The sequence below is a fragment of the Mustela lutreola genome, chromosome 3 (genome assembly GCF_030435805.1).
Source record: "Mustela lutreola isolate mMusLut2 chromosome 3, mMusLut2.pri, whole genome shotgun sequence".
NCBI lineage: Eukaryota > Metazoa > Chordata > Mammalia > Carnivora > Mustelidae > Mustela > Mustela lutreola.
The window spans coordinates 136528758-136550252 of record NC_081292.1 but is presented as its reverse complement, the minus strand read 5'-3'; the positions used below and the strand labels follow the sequence as shown (position 1 = coordinate 136550252).

At 36.8% G+C, this 21495-nt stretch overlaps 1 protein-coding gene across 20 annotated transcripts in view; it reads right to left on the bottom strand.

Annotated features, from left to right (window-relative positions):
• The window catches only part of ZNF385B (zinc finger protein 385B), a 408372-nt gene that overhangs the window by 24625 nt on the left and 362252 nt on the right, over positions 1-21495 (bottom strand). For all 20 annotated transcript variants that reach the window (XM_059166875.1, XM_059166877.1, XM_059166878.1 and 17 more), the window contains one exon: positions 4928-5090. In XM_059166875.1, coding sequence (XP_059022858.1) covers positions 4928-5090 — 163 coding nt within the window. The remainder of the gene's footprint in view (positions 1-4927; positions 5091-21495) is intronic.

The window sequence follows — 21495 nt, the reverse complement described above, 5'->3', positions numbered from 1 at the left end:
TCTTTGCTCTTAATTGCATTTATAAATACATCTATAGCGTTTTGAATCATTCCATCTGCTTTCATCTGGTTAGACAGCAACTGATTAAAAGCTGTTTAGTTCTAAATAGCTTTACATACTTTGAACTAGAAATGGATTTTCCCCATTTGATATCTAATTAATTAAAAAAAATCTAGTGTTAAGACTAGACATATGGACCATTAGGTTGACTACCACAATATTTTATCATTAGGTTGATTATAAAAATATTTTATTATTTTCAAGAATAAGGCTTTTTGAAGGCTCTGGGCTTTTCTGAACCCGTTACGAGGGGTCAAATGCTGTCACAAAGAGCATTCCACTTGATGTATAGGACATATTATCACAGGAAAGTGTACTGTCATATGGCATTATGACACTTGAACTCCAGGGAGAAATTTGGGTTGAGTGTCTGGCTAATACGTTCCAGCCATCTTCCTGAAGCTGTTTAATGCTTGCTGTGTTTTGACCCTAATTCTCCTAAAGCACATTTCTCCTCCTTCCTACCATGTTTTGAACTCCCACTGATGCATCATTAGAAGTTGGGATGGATCCTGGGAGACCATGAAACCATTTCTTCGCATTTTACATCTAATTCTACACCAACTTCTAAAAGGTGAATGGGACAATTATTTTTTTATTTTTTTTCAAAGATTTTATTTATTTATTTGACAGAGAGAGATCACAAGTAGGCAGGGAGGCAGGCAGAGAGAGAGAGAGAGAGAGGAGGAAGCAGGCTCCCCACCAAGGAGGGAGCCTGATACGGGGCTCGATTCCAGGACCCTGGGATCATGACCTGAGCCGAAGGCAGAGGCTTTAACCCACTGAGCCACCCAGGCACCCCAGGGACAACTATTTTTAACTGCCTTTAATGAAGCATATTTAATTTTTTTTCAATCACGTGGTCAGAACTTCTTACAATCAATGAAATACAAACTATTATTGTTTAAACTAATTTTGTTTACTGACCTGAGAGGAAAAAAAAGGAAAGCTTGCCACAATACCCTGAAATATTTATATCTGATAGCTCCATTCTAACAAATCTATCTGGATTACACAGATCCAGCTACAATGTGAGCCCCATGGTATCTCCAAATGGATCATAAAATTAAAAAAAAGAAGTTGCCACTTCTTAGAATAAATAATCTGTGCTCTTGAGGAAGAGGCAGAGATCATCTGTGGGTGCCATGTTCCTTGCTGGATACTCTGAAATAACACTTCTCCTTGACTGCTATTTGGTGAATCCCAGGATGCTGCCCTCCTAGAAGGTCCCTCCCTTAATTAAATTAATTCTGGCTATTTCTGTTCCCTCAAGATTTGCCCTCTATTGCTAGGTTACTGCTCCTAAAATATGAGACTGTAAACTGAATTAGTCAACGATATGGATGTTGTGAATCTGGATATTTGAAATCTGGTGGCTGAGACATCAAGTAACAAATACATTCATTTTGATTTAAATGTCTAAAAATCATGTAAATGCTGCTTAAGACCACTTGATAGGAACTCTTCTTTCAGAAGAGAAAGACCAATGCTAGGCAAACCATGGTTTTCCACTCTGACTGTTACTCTGATTTTTGACTAACTCCTTAGGAACAGTGTTGTCTGAAATAAAACATTTGGTCAATTAAGTGCCACAGTCACTATTCCTCTTCCCTTCTCCCTCTTCTTCATCTCTACATTCTACCTAGACCATTTATAAAGGACTGGTTTTCGTGTCCTCTGTTCTTCTAAGACAGGGACTCTGAGTGTGTGTGTGTGTGTGTCTGTGTGTGTGTTTGTGTTTTAAGTGGGCTCCATGCTGAGCTCGAACTCATGACCATGAGATCAAGAATCAGATGCTTAACTGACTGAGCCACTTAGAAGTCCTCTAAAATAGGGTTTAAAACGAAATAAAAACCAGTTTCCAAAAAATCTATAACTTTGACAAAGCGGAGGGAGCTTTTTAAGGATTTAGAAACAGATAGTCAGCAATAGGTTACATATCACATTGTTTAGGCCAGATTGCCCATCTGGGCAAGGTTTCTAATTTTCCAACTTGAAAATTCTACTACATATATGTGGGAATTCTTATTCATTTGAAGGTGACAAAAGAACATATGTATCTATTTAGCAAACACAACACATTTTATTTTTAAATGGTGCCATCTTTGACAACTTTGGTATTGCCTTTGCTGATATGATAGAACAAACAGTGTATTCCATTAGTATTAATATTTATGGAAAGCATGGGGAAAGGAAAAAATAAAGTGAATGATCCAACCAATGAATTATCAAATCATTTATACAGATTTTGAGTAGGGAAACATGGAGAATGAACTAGCCCCAAAACACAGGTGGTTGTCATTACTTCTGGTCCGAGTCTCAACAGTGACACAGTGAGTGAAGCCAATACTATTACACCAAGTACTCTGGGGTGGATAGAGAAGTGGCAGAGGAAGCAGACAATGCAGGATTAGAGACCACCTCAGAGCTATTGAGGAAGAGATTCTGTGGTTGAGATTTGTTTTCCCCTCTCCCCACTCTCATCCCCTAGGATCATTCTAGATCTCAATTCTCTTCCCTTGTTTATACCATTGCCTGGTGTGTCCCTATTGCTTACAAGGCAAACACAAGTGCTTAGAAAGTCTCTTTCATTGAGACCTAACTAGTTTTTGATGGTAGGAATAAATGCTTTGAATTGTTTAAACTTTAACATATGCTCATTGGGTACCTTGCAGGTATGAGAAAAGCTGTGATTGTGGCCCAGGCCCCTGATTTTCCATTTCTAGATTGCTCTTTCCTTGGGTCTATCCCCTAGTCTTTGACTTTTTTTTGTACTTCCTTTCTTCTTCCACATCTTTCCTTCTCTCTCTTTTTTAAAAGATTTTATTTATGACAGACAGAGATCACAAGTAGGCAGAGAGGCAGACAGAGAGATAGGAGGAAGCAGGTTCTCCACAGAGCAGAGATCCTGATGCGGGGCTCAATCCCAGGACCCTGAGACCATGACCTGAGCCAAAGGCAGAGGCTTAACCCACTGACACCCAGGCGCTCCTTTCCTTCTCTCGTTAACTGTCTTCTATACTTTCATTCATTCTGCTTTCATTGATTCTTCTTAATTTCCATTTTTAACATTTTTTTTCCTGCTCAATACTTTTACTACTATCCCTGGACAAACCCAGTTCCCAAATAATTCATAACTAAGGGGAACACTGAGCACACACAACAGCAACACTGGAACATTTACAATACCTACCAACTGTGCTATTAGCTCAAGACAGAAAATAGGCTGAAAGAATGGAGTGACACTAACTTCCATTGTTTTATCATGTTGTACATAAGTTCTGCTGTGCTTAAGGAGCATAATCCAGGTAATAAAACCTTTGGCAGAGTGTTGTTTCATAGAGGCAACAATATCCTGTAGAAAATGAAACCAAGCAGGAAGTCAGGAGATGATGGATTCTTCCAAACACTGGGTAACCTCCAGTAAATAACTCCTGCACTGTGGACCCCGGCTTGGTTTACCATTTTGTAAACCTTAATATCTGATAGACCTGTGTAAAGGATTAATTAGATAATATACATAAAAAGACTTTGTTCTTTAGAAGGGGAGAAGTGTGATGTAATAATCTAGTATTTATTATCTGTTCATCAGATAACATGATTTAGTGATTCTATCAAACCAAGAATAAATGTTTTTATTATCAAATTTGGCTTAACTCACTCCTACGCTGCAGGGTGGTTGGAACCACCATTCCTGAGACCTAATCAATAATTGTCCCTTCCCAAATAGTCTTTTTGTCTTACCAGGGTTTTTGAAACTTCCTCTAATACTAGTAGGTTTGCTCTCCTCCAAAGCCCTGAGGAGCCACAAGAAAGCATTCTTAAGTCTTCTCCTAAAATTCTACAATGATTTCAAGAACAGAAGAGAATCAGAAGTGTGTGTCTGTGTGTGTGTGCGGGCACGCATGTGCTTCCAACAACACAAAGGTCCTCAAGAAGAGTCAAACATTGAGAAAGGGATATATGCTCTTAGTCACCCTTCATAGACACGGTTCCTCAGTTAGTTACTGAAACACGATTACTTATCTATTTATCCAACCTGGGCCTGAGAGGCAGTATGAAAACCTTCTAAACATCCAATTTTATGGTGTACATGCTAGAAAATGAATTTTTTTCTCTTCTTCCTGAATCATTCAGTTTGAACTTACTTAGAAAAACTGCTGATTCATTGGACTATGAAATACAGACTCTTCTTAAGAGGCATTTCCTGTAGTAGCCCATTTCCAATTATGTAAAGCACTTCTGCTAGTCAATTCATAACTTTTTAAATAACTCCCATAAAATCCTCAAGCTCCCCTCAAGAGTTCTGAGGGGAACTCTCCATAGACCTTCAAAAATCAAAATCTTTTATTACTGAACACATTTCCAGATTCATTTAATAATTCCATTTTCAGAAAGCATCACCATTTTGACCCGCCTTTACTGTGGTAAAAGAATATAAAAATGCCTATTAATAAACAACTTTAAGCATTCCTTCACTGAAAAAGTCTATGGCAAAAAACAAACATAAAATGAATAAAAGGTAATAAACTCAGTATTTTAGATCCATTTCTCGATTTTTGTCTAAACACATTATGACCAAGTAGCCTCTACTTACTTTCATGCATATATACATATATATTATATATATATATTCACACACATACACACATATATACTTAAATGTATGTATTTAACAACATGGAATGGTAACATCAAATGCTTAGGTTCCGTGCAAACACATAACCTTTCCTGTGAAGGAAACATATTAATATTATAAAAACAAATCATGGAGAGTAACATGCAACAGCTGAGGAGAGAAGAACGGGGTTGGGGCAGGGGACCCGGAGAAACACAAAGAATGTAAAGAACAAAAAGTGTCATTGACCTGATTTGTCAGAGCTGTTGCCTGTGATTGGAGTGATGGAGCAGCTGGGATTAGCCTTTGCGCTGTCCTTGGAAGAAACCATTTTGGGTTTATTTTTCGTTGCCTCTAGTGCTTTGACCTTCTTGGCATGTTTACTTCCTTTGTAGTGGGCCTCGGCCTGGCTCTACAAAGGAGAACAAATCAGGCTCATTTTTTTGCTACTTACAAACACCACAATGGATGATCATGCAGGAAAATATACATTCAATCGTAGGCACCACGGACATTTACAACTCAGCCCTCAACAAGGTTTTTGGCATTTAAGGAATTGGTAGACCAGTTCCTAAGGGGGTTTTGTCTTGAAACCCTCAGTACGGCACAGAGGACCCGTGTCTTTAAAACCCAGACATTATTATGAGTGGACACCAGGGCCAGGGCACACTTCTGATGAAGCTGAGCCTTGTCACTGGTGCCCTCCCGCCACTGCCCGTTGGGGTTCCTCTTCAAACACTGAGCTGGCAGCAAGCTGCTGCCAGTGTCCTTCTACAAATACTCCATTTTGTTTCCCTTCAGGTAAAAGCCGGTTTGCCTGTATCTACTTTCTTCTAGGCTCTGCTGTCTCAGAGATCAACTGATGTAACAGCAAGCTGCTGGTGAGTGGAAACAGAGTTACATTTTAGAGTCGTCTCCATGTGCTTCGGAAGATCCCAGTTCCAAGAATGGATAATTTAAGCTGCAAAGGAGGGACAGTCCTTGTTTCTAATCTCAGAAGTGATTCTGAAGTCAAAGCAGTTAGTGTCCCAATCACTTGTACTCAAAGCATAGGTGGAACTGTGACTTCAATACCAGATAAAAAGGAAGAAAAGAGATCAAGACAAGTGACTACTAAAAACCTTTAAAAGACAAAAACAAATTACAGCAAAACAAGAAAACATTTAACCAATTTATTGGCATTTGGAAATCTTCTCTCTGTCTAAAATAAGGATTTTGTATTTTGGGCATCTAGCACGAATACACATATTAACAATAGAATCTAAGTATATTCACTTCAATTTCATTTTGAGTAGACCCTGAAAATAAAAACATGCATTTGATAAAAATAAAAAACCAAATTATGACATAGATTATATGACCTATTAGCTTAGTTATAAAGGTGAAATAGGTGATAAACTTATCATAAAGTGAGTTTTCAATACAATTTTTAAAATAATAACTTTTTTTAATGTCAATTTTCCTTATACATTTGTATGTACTTAAAGATGATTATATTAACGCTTTCATCACTTTCCTCAACAAGCAGAATACAGGGTGTGTGTGTGTGTGTGTGTGTGAGTGAGCACATGTGTAAGTAGGTGGGTAGAAGTGACAATGGACTGAACAAGCCAGGTTTTAATTCTATATTTCAACTAACAGTATGAACGTGATTTCCTTAGCACAGAACACTGATCACCCGAGGTCAAAAGCCTTATATTGATGGCATACAGGACCTAACTTCCTCAACATCTTTTCATAAATTTCATTGTAGATCATCATCGACTTATAATTACTCTTAGTTGGTTGCTCAAGGACTTCTCACACTGTTCTCTGCCAGGTTGGAAAAAATAATGATACCAAGGGAGGAGAAAAGTGGAACATAACTTATTTACTTATTAGTTACCAAGAATGCTTAAATGCAGCTAGTATGGATTATTGGATACAAATTAAGAAAATACACAAATAAAAATTTAAAAATTGATTACATGAAGAGATAATAATAGTGACTAGCATTACTGAGGCTCTGCCAAGCACAGTTATAAATGTATTATGTGTATTAGCTCATTTAATCCTCATAATATTCTGTGTGGTAGGTACTATTATTAATTAGCATTTTACAGAAAGAAAACTAGGCACGGAGAAGTTAAATAACATATCAAAAGTCACAGAGGTAGGTGTAGAAGCCACTTTGTCCATCTGAAATGCTTACATGAACACTCCTATTTAACTGTATGCCCACACATTTACATACACATATTCACTCTGAGCTAACATTATAATTGTAATAAAAGGAAAAACTTTTTTAAAAAAGGGAAAAATTACACACTGGGAAGCCACACTGCTTTTAATGACCCAGTGAAGATTATGTCTTAACAGAAGCTTCTATGAGTAGGAAAAATCTACTTCACGGAAAATACTCACATAGTATGTTAGGCCTGCTCCTTCCTAAAGAGCTAAGTAAGTCCCATCGTTTAGGTATATAACAATTTCTACATGATATCAGGATACCTAATAACTCGTCTTTCCAAGTATACTGAATATGTGATGTTACTTTAGTGCCCTCCGGCTAAATAAACATATGGTTCTCTAAATAAAACCTCCTAGCACAAGATAAGCAGAGTGTCATTTCCTCATTACAATTTCCTGGCATCACTGCAGAAAGTTAACAGCATGAATTAGCACTTGAGATAAAGATCCAGCTAAGTGACACCTTGCTAGATGCCAAGATGGAAAGAACTCTCCAGAGCCACGATCCACTTTCCTTTTGAGTTCTGGGGCACGGAGAGAAGTGCAGCAAGGGAGCTTAGCTTCTACTCAATGTTATTTGGGAAGGACTCATGGAATAAAGATAGTGGCAGGCACCACTCATTCACATTTGGCATCTTTCCAATTGCCATGTGGTATTCTTGGTAGTAGCACTTTGCTCTCCTCAGTGCTGTATCTGGGGCAGTGTCAACAGCTTCCAAATCCTGGGCAAATCTTCAAGTGAAACTGAGACACTGTTAATAGTAACACGATTAACCTGACTTCATTATCTAGGACTCTTCTTAGTTGAGGAGTGAAAGAAACAAGGACAAGAGCCAGAAAACCCATGAACTAGGGAACACAAATCAAGCCCAACCGACCACGGCTCTTGTGTCACTTCTGAGAGACCTGGTTGACCAAACTGACTTGCTTTACACCTCAGTGACTGAATGGCAGGCACGTATTTGTCTAGCTCTACTGGCCTGCTTTCTGCTTCTCTGCCAAAAGTACTGCTGTGCCCCTAACTGGCAATGGGCAAAGAAACCTCTTGCCAAGAACTGTCAGAATTAGAGAGTTGCCTAAACTACCATATTGACCGCCACACGAGAATACCTCAGGATCTATGCTCTTCTCTCACATGTCACCTCAGTAGCAGCCTGACCATCTTCTGGCAGAGGAAGAGAGTTGATAGGAAATTACATCCTAGAATTTTATTTGTTTATCTCCATGTTTGTTACTACAGCCTTTTGCTTTCCCAAATCCTCTCCATCTCTCAGGACCCCAATGGTCCAAACAAAAAGGAAAAAGAATGAGATGATGTATTGGTTTAAAAATAAAAACGTAACACTAAAAATATCTAAAATTCACTGTGCTCCCATTTCTGATTTTTACCTTCTTTCTTTTCTTTTTTTTTTTTTTTTAAGATTTTATTTATTTATTTGACAGAGATCAGAAGTAGGCAGAGAGACAGGCAGAGAGAGAGAGAGAGGAGGAAGTCTGCTCCCCGCTGAGCAGAGAGTCCGATGCAGGGCTCCATCCCAGGACCCTGAGATCATGACCTGAGTCAAAGGCAGAGGCTTTAACCCATTAAGCCACCCAGGCGCCCCTGAAACACAACTTTAAATTGTGCTCACCTTTTTGGAAAGAAAAACGCAAACTTACAAAGTGTCTGGGGAAGAGCAATGTTACTAGAGAAAGCCCTCAACCATTTATTTACCAGTAGAACTCGTCTTGTTGCACTTAAAATATTAATTAGAACTCTTCCCTTCATTAAAGAAAGTTCATCATTAAAACTATTTGCGTCTATTTTTGAGCTTAGATTACAGGATGTTAAATGGTGTTGTACGGGAAATAACAGAGGTCAGTTAATTTTCAGAGAAACTCTATAAACTAAAATGTCAAATAAAAAAGATGTCAAATGAACACAGGCTACACTAACAAGGGGAAAACATTATTATTGTACAAAGAATTATTTAATACCTGCCATGTGCTAGACATCCAGAAAAATTAAAAACAAAGACCTCTACTCACAAGAATGGTTGCAAGGAAAAATCATGCATGCAAATAGCCTCAACTCAGACCAAAGAGTGGAATGATAAAATGGGATGTAAAGAGTAAGAAGGAAGGATAGAAGTTACAAGAGGTAAATCTCTTCGGATTGGAGGTGATCATAGACGCTTCAGGAAAAAGAGGTATCACAGTTGGGGCCGGCTCTGGGGGGCACTGTGGTAGAAGGAGGAGAGGGAGGTATTTCAGGCAGAGGGAACAGCATGTGCTAGGGTAGTGAAGTCCTGTGGACTATGCTGTATTAGATAATAAGGAACAAGAGGGAAAGGCCGCTGCATTGTGTTACCCTGAAAATTATCATCCCCTGTAAAAGAACATGTGTAAGAGTGTTCTACAATTAAAAAAAAAAATGTTCTTTTTGTAGGCATTTTATAGAGAAAATGATTATAAAGTAGGATGTGGCTTTTACATCACAGATTTTATCCTCTGCTCCAAACTATAATCCTGTATTATAACAACTAAATTATTTCTACTGAAGCTTCAATAATTGTTTGAGATAAAAGCATGGCACTTAAAAATACTACAGTTAAACATATTAAGGAAAAAACTAAAGACTACTGAGTATTAGCTAAATAATTATTTGAATTTTTGCTTTAACAAGACTATTACTAACAACGAAAAGGCTGTTTGCATATACTTGCTGCATTGACAAAATCACACACTCTCAGAGACAGAGCTATAACGTATGAAACACAAGACGCAAGATGCAAGAACAAGGCTTACTGAATCCAGAGATGGCTGGTAAGTCTTTCTGCTGATATTTGCCGTTGTAAGGTCTACAGTATCAGTAACGACACACTACCGGCTTTGATATTCATTTCATTCAATCCTCAATCTATTGAGATCTCTTGAAAACAAAGTCTAGACAAAAATTACAACCGATATGAGACTTTAGCATAGAAGGACATGATGTTTTTGCTAATTTCTAGTTTATAGCTAAGTGCAACACTCCAGGTTGCTGGAGCCTGTCCAGAGTTTATCGCGTTGCAGAAAGCGGGGAGTGAGCAAATGTGATCCCTGAATTCCTGTGAGCCTGGGTTCTGGCCTCAGACTTTCACATTTAATGGCTTTACATTTCTACATATGTAGAAAACCCCATCAACTCCAAATATTTCTAGGTGACTAAAGAGAAAAGTAGTGGCTGTCTAGGAAGAAATGATGTGCACGCTAGACTGCTAATTCTCTTTGGGTCTAATTTACATTCTATCCAATATCATTAGACAGAAGTGGAGTTCTTCGGCTGCTGCTGCTTTAAAATGCCACTATTTGAATACACAAGCATTACATATATATTTGTTCACATTATCAAAACATTCTCATGTAGGCAAATTAACTCATTTCTTAAAATGCCAAAATCCTGAGTGGGCTTCAAGTTATCAAGTTAATTTTTCAAATGCAGCCAAAGTCTTGATGCTACTGTTTCTTTTCTGGTGCATGATTCATTGGTGGAATTACTTTACACATTGAAACATGGAGAAGCTATAAATGGACCTAAGAACTATGACAGAATTTATACAATGAATTAGAAAAACCTTATTGAGTTTAAAATCATCTGGAATACAGCAAAAGTGTTTTTTTTTTTTTTAAAGTTTTTTTTTTTTTTTAAATAAAATTGTCCTTGCAGAATAGCCACTGAGTAAAATTTTTATAAATCATTTTCCCAGTGAGTTTTATATCTCAATTAGGTGAAGGTAGATTTTAATTTTGGAAGATTCCCAGCAATCTAAGATTCTTTCCCTCAATATCCAATGATACCCTATGTTTCTAGTTTAGGATTGAGTATAGCAGGGCATTAAAGGGACAGTTAGTTATATGAGCTTGACTATGTCAGCTGTGATCTGACCCCCAAATCCTTTTAGATGAAACCAAATCATGTCATTTCATTGAATTCTGCTCTCTCCTGTTCCCTCCTTTTTTTTCCAAATAAGGCCATAGTTAAAAAACGACTCAACCATATATATGTGTCAAGGTAAAGTTTGTCCCAGAATATTAATTTCCAAATTCTATTCATGAATATTGTAAATTACAGAGATTGTATTTTGAAAAAGATTTTTCCCTCCAGCAATCTAAGGGAAGGAGGTTTTTCTTTGTTTGTTTTTTAAACAATTTTATTTATTTGGCAGAGAGAAAGACAGTGAGAGAGGGAATACAAGCAGAGAGAGAGAGAAAGTGAGAGAGGGGGAGTGGGAGAGGGAAAAGCAGGCTTCCTGCTGAGCAGGGAGCCCAATGCCGGCTTGATCCTAGGACCCTGGGATCATGACCTGAGTCGAAGGCAGATGCTTAACGACTAAGCCACCGAGGCGCCCCAGGAAGGAGGTTTATGAGAAGTTTTCCAACATAAATAATGGATAAGAAAATGAGATTTATTTAATGCCATGATTTCTTTACCATCATCACACTTTAGTTAGAAATTCCACAGAAAGTGTCTGAAATGCTTATCCTAAGAAAATAAGACTGCTTACTTCTCCATTTCATATTACAATTTTGAAGGGTATATTTACTTTGTCTTCTGGGTTGAAGGTTAATATCTGAGTCAATTTAATGATAAATGTATGTGTAAACTCCTAGTAGTTGTTCTAGAGTTCAGTTGAGACAAGAGAAGTTTAAATATACCCTGGAGAAATGTGCCCTTAAAGTCTCTCCCAAATCCAAAGGGGATCAAATCATGAACTCTACACAGAATGCATTTATAAACCAGATTCTCCGAATTATTACGCTGAAAATGGGAAGGCAGTGTTCTGTATACTAACACAATCTTGAGTATGAAATGATGAGAACATTTATAATTTATAAAAATATCTAATTTTTTCAAAGAATTATGCATATAGGGACCTAATGTGTTAGAACTTTTAAATCTTAGAATTTTTATGAAACACATGGATACTGTCTTTTATTTTTATATAATATAGTACCAAACATTAAGAATTTGGTAATAATTACTTAATATTCTTAACTCATTTATTTTATGATCTTCCCTAAAGTATTCCAAGTAGAAATTGTCTACCTATCCCTAATTATTTTCACATTTTATATTAAACTGGAAAATTTTAGTTAATAATTCTCAGCTAGCTTGAAATATAAAGAAGGGTATCTCAGAGTTTATAGTGATTTCCCACTTACATTCTAAGTATCTAACATGTGTGAGAGTGCTGCTATCTTTCAGTGGGGAAATAGATTGCCATTATGTGCTTTATAAGAACGATTTTTGGTACTCAATGATAAGTAATGCAATATAATTTAAATCCATGCACCAAAGCTGTGACTCTCCAGCTAACTAATTTAAGTCTTCTGATGGTCTTTTAAATTAGGCTCCCAGGCTTCCACACATTAATTTTTAATCAGTCTAGAAGGTATTACATTTTCTTCCATTTCCATATTAAGGAAATTTACATAAATGATACAAAATAAATCTAAAATTAGAATTTGCATTATGTCTCTTTATATTTGATATATAATATCCCTAAAGTAGACAAAAGTGGCACAGTAACTCTGAAAGTATAAGGATCAGAAAATTGGTTGAAGAATGCCTTTAGCAATATCTTATATATATTTAATATATTATTTATGTATCATTACTCATTTGAAAATCTTTTACAGAATGGTTTGCTAAAACTCATACCCCAAAGCCTTAAACCAATTCTTAAACTGAGCAGACATTTTATAATTCAAAATTAAGAAAATATGTAAATATAAAGATTAATACCATATCCTTTCAAAGTATACAGATAAAACTAAGAAAAAACAATGAAACTATACATATTTAGCAGTCACTTAGCCAACCCAAGTCATATTAAGGTTGTTTGTACTCTAAAGTACCAGATTAAACTAGAAATTTTCATTCCAGGTTAATCTGGTCAACCTTCTAACATATGTGAAATTGGTCTCCTGGAGATAAAACTAAAATAAAAATTCCTTTGAATTTGATTTACCCATACATATAAAAATATTTCAGTATAATCAGCCAAGTGGACTTCTAGTTTCTGATTCTGTGTAATGTTGTCCAAAAGTTCTATTCACCAGTAATAATCACAATACTGGTTGCTCATATAATGTATGAAAATCATTAATGTGGACTCTTACTCATTTCTGAGTCTTCTGAAGTACCTATTGTGTAGTACAGACTCAATAAAAAGTTTTTGAATTGAATATAATATATAAATGGGACAGAGCAGGGAAAATCTTCTAAAAGCAGAATTTAAAGCTGAGTGTTCATTCAGTCTTTCATTCAACAAATGCATATTGAAACCTATTATGTTTCAAGCATAATTCTCAGTGTTGTGGGATGCAGGTCTAATAAAACTTACATTCTATCAGGGGAGATGGCTAATAAAATATAAATATATATAGATATAGTTAAGTGATTAAGTGATAAGTGATACATTTATGAATATGTTAGGGCATGCTATAGAAACAATCCAGAAAGTTAAGACAAGTAGACTCTGATGGGATGGGGTGCCATTTTAGGTACTGAGATAAGTTTTTCTATTGAGGGAACATTTGTAGAGAGAACTAAATGAAGTGAGGGAGTAAAGCAGGTAGATAGACGGTAGAAAAGCATTTCAGGTCCAGTGAATAGCAAATGGCCATGTAAGATTTTGACTTTAATCTGAAGAGCTGGAAAATTCCTACAGTGTTTTGAACAGACAAGTAACCTTGTTTGACTTCCGTTTATAAAAAGATTACTCTGGTTCTTGTGTGGAGGACAAGTTACATGTGTACATGTACAGGGTGAGGAGACTGGGGTTGAGGCAAAGTTTAAAAGGAAGCTGTTTTCAGTCTTTAAGGCAAGAGATAACAAGGGTTCAAAGTCAAATCTGATAGCAGCAAAGACCTGCTAGAAGGAAAGAAAAGACAGGAGAGTAAGACCTAGAAAGCAAAACAGGGAGTAATAGTGTTCTTAAATATACAGATTTCAAATTTCAGGAGCACTATACACCCAAAGCCAGAGCTTTTTTTTTTTTTTTAGATTTTATTTATTTATTTGACAGGGATCACAAGTAGGCAGAGAGGCAGGCAGAGAGAGAGGAGGAAGCAGGCTCGGAGCAGAGAGCCCGATGCGGGGCTCGATCCCAAGACCTTGGGATCATGACCTGAGCCGAAGGCAGAGGCTTTAACCCACTGAGCCACCCAGGCACCCCAAGCCAGAGCTTTTTAGAGAAATATATTCCTATTCCTCCAATTAAGGTACGTCTCTCAATCCAGAGATGCTATTTCTTTTTGCTTTCCTCAAGTCTATGATCCCTTTTCTTTTTTAACATTTATATTCAAAACTCCTTTCCCAAATAAATCCTTATGATCAAGGTCTAAACAAGCTCTAATCTCCCCAACCCAAATGAATCATCTTTCAACCCCCATTCAGCCTTAACTTTTCACCCTATTACTCTGCTCCCTCTCACAGACTAATTTGTTAAATTGTGTGCACATCTTCATTTTCTCTACTTGAATCCGGTCCATTTTAATTCCCTGAAACAGATATCGCCAAGACACTGGTGCCCTACGAGCTAAAACCAAGAACATCTTCCCTTACTCATCTTGCTTGAGCAATAGGGTACACCTGACCCTGCTGACCCCTTGCCTCTTCTTTGGAAGGTATTCTTTCCCCGGCTCTTTCCCAAGTCAGCATTTCCCCCATCCTCCTTTCAGAAGCAGTCGCAGGATGTCCGCCCCCACCCCCAGCCCCACCCCCACCCCGGCCTAGTCACTGAATGTTAATATATTCCAAAGCTCAGTTGCAGGCCTTCTTGTCTTCTCACACAAAACCTTCCAAACAAGAGATCAGTCTCATTCCCTAACCACCTCTACAGCAATAATTTCCTGGTGTCCACCTCTCTAGTCTATATCTCTCTTCTGAGTTCCAGACCTAGACTATTCACTTGGATAACTCAAAGCACTTTAAACAGAAGTTCAAAACCAAACTCCTGTGATACCAGACAAGTGATTCACTCAAAAGCCCCTCTTGCTCTCTTGCAATCTGTTCTCTACATGGCAGGCAGCCAGAGTGATATTTTCAAAATGCAAATCTGATCATGTCACTCCTCTGCTTAATATCCTCAATACCTTTTTCACTATTCGTGGTTTAAAATCTAAAATAATCATATGCAAGACCTATATGGCCTACTTCTTACCTATCTTGAGTTTCATTTGGTAGCAGCTATCTTTCATTCTCTGAGGAACTGAAATAGAGTGTGGGTGGAAAATAATTATGGTACCATCCTTTTGCACATGCCTTTTCTCTCTTCCTAATTATTTCCTATTTCTCCTACAGAAGCCAGCCCAAACATTTCTTCCTTAGGAAGCCTTCCATGATGCCCCAGACCAGGCCATATCCTAACTCTTTAAATTCCTTTCTTCATAGCACATCTCACAATTAAAAATAAATAATAAATTTTTATAATTTGATTAATACACATCTTCCCCAACTAGACACCTTCATTAGGCTTGTACTTACAAGATTTTTGTTCTTCATTGTATCCCTTGTACTAAGCACACTGCCTGAGACAGGTTAGGCATTTCATAGATACTGTTTACAATGATGAATGAATGAATGAAAGAATGAGTGACTAAAGAAAGAATCTGTATTATTTGGCAAAAATTAAAGTAAAGTTTGAAGAAGAAAAGTAATTAGAGTTTACTCTAAAAGTTTCAGGCCCAAATGACTGGGAAAATGGTGAAGCAATTAAAAACAACAAAAAAATTCAGTTATGGTGGGGATATGTGTAGAGGAAAATGAAAACTCAGTTTGGGGATCTTCTATTTAGGCTTCTAATAGGGGCAGTGCTGAGGTCCAACAAAGAACTGGAAATGCAAATGGTAGCTGAGCAGAGAGGCTGGGGCTAGAGACATCCCATTTGGGAACCACATGGTAAGATGATAGACCCAACTCTCTGGGGACAGATGAGATTAATGAAGAATAGAGGGGAAGAAACCAATCTGAGGAAAGAAGCTTAAGAAGCAGCTCCATTTAATAGATAATATGAGGAAGAGAAGACTGCACCAGGTACAGAAAAGGCACCAGAAAAGCTGGATACACAAGAAAGTAATAAAACACAGAAGTGAAGGGAAATAAAAAGGACAGATAATTAAGGGAACAAAGGAAAAATAAAAATACACACACACAACTATCAAAGACCAACTATAGTCTTACTGAAGTATGACCACATCTTAAATATTAAAATACTTTTCTATAATTTCACAATAACCTCAAAAAATAACTGGAAAATAATGTAATAGGAGATCTTTGTTTTCTGGAAGAATATCTGATAGTGTTGCTCAGAAAGGTGGTGGCCATGTTTGTGTGAAATAAGGGATCTATTTATAGCTACTTCCCCAAGGAAATCATAGTGCCTCACCCATCACTTCAAAGAACTGAGGACTGCAGAGCCATAGACAGAACACATCAGCCTGAAGACTGCAAACACAACATCAGATTACAAAAACTACTCTGAATTCAATAATAAAAATAGTGACAAGGATGCCTGGGTGGCTCAGTGTGTTAAGCCTCCGCTTTCGGCTCAGGTCATGATCCCAGGGTGCTGGGATCGAGTCCCACATTGGGCTCCTTGCTCATCAGGGAGCCTATTTCTCTCTCTGCTTCTGCCGGCCACTCTGCCTGCTTGTGTTCTCTCTCTCTGATAAATAAACAAATAAATAAAATCTTAAAAAAAAAAAGTGACAAATAGTGAACCAGTATTGTTTTCTGTGTACCAGACACTGTGTTGAGTACTTTACAGACAACACCTCATTTAATCCTCACAAAGCCATGTGAGGCAGGTATTATTAGCCCAAGAGACTATGAAAAGTTAAGTAATTGTCCAATATTACACTGCCAGGAATGAAAGACCCTGGATTCAAACCCAGGATTAAAAGATTAGACTCTTAACCAGTACATCTTTGAAGCAAATCCGCAAAAACCCTTCACTGGGGAAGATCCAAAACAGAACAGAACTTTCTCCCTTCATCACTCTGGTAAAGATGACCTTCATTTCCTTAGGAAAATCTAGAGGCAAAACCAGTTTGGGGTTGTGCCCTTTAAGGTCATGTAAGGTATAGTTTTTATTGTAGAGAATGGATTCAGTAATTCTCAACCAATCCTTAGGTGTCATAAGTCAAAGATAAAAAAATCCCCTTTAAGACCACTTATTAATTCAAGAAATATACACACACACTCCGTGCTAGGCACCAGGGAGACAGCAATACACAAAACACACCCACTCCCTGACCTTCTGGAGTCAACAGTTGTGTGTATGTGTGTGTGTTTTGCTAGAAACAGTTATTAAACAAATAGTCCCATAAATAAAAATCTCTTTACCAACTGTGATACATTTAATAAAGAAAAATAAGTGGGTGTTATAAAATTATTCCTGGGAATGGGGCTAGTTTAGACCAGGGAGTCTAGAAAAGCTTCAGGTGACACCCGAAGGAGGAGTATGGACTAGACCAAAGTGGGAGGGGCAGAAGCAGCTTGGTAGATTTACATAAATAAAAAGAATCCATTGTGGCTGCAACCTGACGAGCAAAGGGACAAGTGGTAAGAACAAGACTAGAAATGTGCATGGCCAGTTAGAAACTTGAATTTTAAGAATTCTAGGTGACTAAGAGAGTGAAGAGTTTGGTGTCAATAGGCGCCAAAATGAAACAAGTACCTCATACTTCCTCCAGATTTGCTGACCGAGGGCTGCCTGTGATTCAAAGCAGTGGACTGAAGAGGGGGTCACCAGCTGGTATGATTTTGGGGGTCTGGCTTCTTGATCAGTCTCAATGTGGAATGAGAAACTTCATAATACACTAATCACTCAGTTATTGGTAAAATAATTCTTAAATACAGTGATTTCCTTCCTTGCCTATCAAGATAGCCTCAGGTCAGAACGCAGAATCAGTGATTTATTGATCATTCAGTTAACTCGATCAGTGTAGACACCTAAATTGGATAAACATCCCTCAAAGCAACGTCTCTTTGGCTGGAAACATAAAATGTGGATATTATCTAAGTTAAAATACTTGACTCAAAAGAGTTTTCAGAGAGGTGTGCCTGGGTGGCTCAGTTGCTTAGGTGTCTGACTCTTGATTTCAGCACAGGTCATGATCTCAGGGTCTTGGAATCAAGCATTGCCTCAGGCTCCATGTTCAGCATGGAGTCGGCTTGGGATTCTTTCCTTCTGTCCCTTCCCTCTGTCCCACCTCCACTGGCTCATCCACACCCCACAACCAATCTCACACTGTATCTCCCTTGAAAAAAAAAGAGAGAGACTTTCAGAAAAATGTTAATCAAGTCACAAATACATTCATTTGCTTTAAGAAAGAGAATAGTATTAGGTATTACTAAATGGACGTAATTTCAGAAAAAACTCAATAAAGCAGACCAATTTGGGTAAAGGACATAATGAAATGGTAAAAAAAAAATTTGAAAACTAGAACATTTTTGAAGAAATGCTGTTAGTTGGTGACTATTAGCTACTAGAGATTCTTAGGTAATTTGTTAAAATAAACAAGATTATTTTAAATGATATCATTGTTTATATCTTAATGAGTGCACTTAAAGTGCTTAAGTAAGCCTGAAAAAATTGGTTCCATAGGTGTTCTGAATCTCTATGCTTCAATCTCTTTTGCAACACTCATTTGCATTATCTTTGAAGAATGAATTTGGACCAAACAAAAGTATAATTCAGCTTATACCTGAATTATCACAAATTCCTAATTAATGTAGTCCAAATTAATAAGAATTTATTATATCTATAAAAATGGAAATTTATGCAAAATACAATTACTCAGTGTTTAGATCTTTAGAAAACTAGCTCGAAGAGAATATCTTTCAGATATTCAAATTTTGTGTCCTTTATCTACATCTGCACACTTAGTAATTCTACTCTGGCATTTTATAAATATAGACATTCATAATTTTCTCAGCATTTACAGATGTTAATGAATACCCCCTTCTATGACCATCTGTGTAAATGTATAAATTAAATCATAAAAAGAGATTGTTGGTATTTTTAGTTTAAAAGTAAATATAGGACATTTTGTTGCTTTAAACAATTTAAATTACAAAACTGTAACAAACCAGCCCAATTAACGAATCCTTTTCCATTCCTCATGAATGATATAAAAAAAGTCAATAAAAAGTAATGACATAAACAAATAAGTCATCGCCTAAAGGATTCCATATAAAATCAATAAAATATGTCATGTATAAGCTAAAATTCATATTTACCAAACAAAAATAATACACCTCACAATAGGTACTGTCTCACTCCTAAATTTTAAACACAAAAATTCTAAGCAGTCATGTAAAATGAGAGAATTGAACTATGTTAAGCTCTGTTTCTTCATCTTTACAATCACTGTGCTAGCCTTGTTTATTTCAGATCAACTAGTGAAATGCCAGGATATGAGCTGCACAGTTTTTACAAACTTGAACTACATCTGAAATGAACTTAAATGATTTTTAACCATTAAGAACTTAATTTCCAAATAATAGGTTAGCAGAGTCATTATGCCTTGAAAGTTCAATTCTGTAACTACAAGTTCTCTATATTAACTTCCATGTAGTTAATTAAAAGAGAAGTGACAAAAACGTGCTGGTTTTGTTTGCATATATATTATTAAAATTCATCTGTAACCACAGCGATTATTTAGAATGTAGACAAATAGATTTTATTTTCAGGAAGGTTATTTTAAAACTATGTCTAGAATTGCCAGCACATATTGATATTTAATCAGAAGGAGGAGGTCTTCTTTTGATTATGGCCACTCTTGATAATCTACATCTTCACTGTATTCGTCACTTAGTCTGAGAGTTTTATTATTACTTTTAAATTATTTACAGACCGGACAACCCCTTATTTCCTGGATCTGAGGTAGGCAGCCTCAATTACTGCGTACCAGTGACATTTGTTATTCGACTTATAGGAATTCTAGTTCTGCTTTAAATGCATGTTACATTCAACATGCAAGATGTGTAGTGCAGACTTAAAATCAGCAAGTAGTTTTGTTTTTATCCCTGATCCTGCCTGCTGAGTGTCCTTTGATATGTAGCTTTCATTATTTCTGACCTGTAAGCTTGAGGTGACTACCTGGTTTTTGCTCTGGGAAGAAATATCACAGTGTATAATGGTGTATTATTTTTGTTTGGTAAATATGAATTTTAGCTTATACATGACATATTTTATTGATTTTATTAACTCCTATCTTTAAAATTGAAATTTATGCTTCTTTTAAAGTTATGTGCTTTAAAACTAAGCAACGAAGAAGAACATAAACTATCAGTGGTATAATTCGCTACGTATATAAGTTATATCTTTTGTGTAATTTTGATTTTATTATAATTCATTTATTTATTACTATAATATTATTCATTATTGTGACAGAATAATATGTTGGTTTAAGTTTTTTCTCATTTAAAAATATATTAATACAAGTAAGAAGAATCAATCCTTAATTTTTTTCCCTTTTTATACTATAATATTAAGTGGTCTAGTAGTATATTAAAACTTTAAAAAGTCTCTGAGTTTTTTTCTGGCTTTTATTTATTTCTTAAATCTTATTATTATTATTTCTACATGTTTTATATATGAGGGAAAGAGAAAGAGAGTGAGAGAGAGAGAGAGAAAGAACATGAGCAGGGGGAGGGGCAGAGGAGGAGGGAGAAGCAGACTCCCCAACAGAGCAGGGAGCCCAATGATGCTGGGCTCCATCCCAGGACCTTGGTATCATGACTGAGCTGACACTTCACCCACTGAGCCACCCCGGAGCCCTTGGCTTTTATTACTAGTCATGTACATAAATATTTTTTTCTGAGGGCGCCTGAGTGCTCAGTGGGTTAGAGCCTCTGCCTTCGTCTCGGGTCATGATCTCAGGGTCCTGGGATTGAGCCCTGCATAGAGCTCTCTGCTCGACAGGGAAGCTGCTTCCTCCTCTCTCTCTCTGCCTGCCTCTGCCTACTTGTGATCTCTGTCTGTCAAATAAGTAAATAAAAATCTTTAAAAAAAAAATTAAAAAAATTTTTTTTCTGAAAGGGACTGTTCTATAGAGGCGACGTTAAAATTATCTGCTTCTGGTGTCAGAAGTGTTACGTAAAGTAATATGGTTTTATTTTTAAGTGTTAAAATACACTTAGTAAGAGTCAAATAATATTCTCTGCTCCCAAAAGTCATAATCTGAATAGAGTGGCTTATTCCTGGGAGTTCTTGTTCATCAGAATTAGTGAATACAACATTTTCTCTCCATGTGCCCTGGAAGACAGAACTGAAGAGAGAGAGAAAAAAAAAAACCAAGGTCTTGTTTCTTTTCCCTTCCTTTGCCTTCCCTTTCCTCCCCTCCCCCCCTTCCTTTTCCTTTCCTTTTCTTTTCGTGTTTCTTTTCCTCCCCTTCCCTCCCGTGTCCTCCCCTCCCCTTCCCGTTCCCTTTTCTTTCTATTCCTTTTCCTTTCTCTCTTCTTTCTTCCCTTCCTATTCTTTCTTTCAAGATTTAGGTTAGATGAAATGCTAGCCACTAAAAATCATTAAATCCTGGAACATATTGCCAAAGGA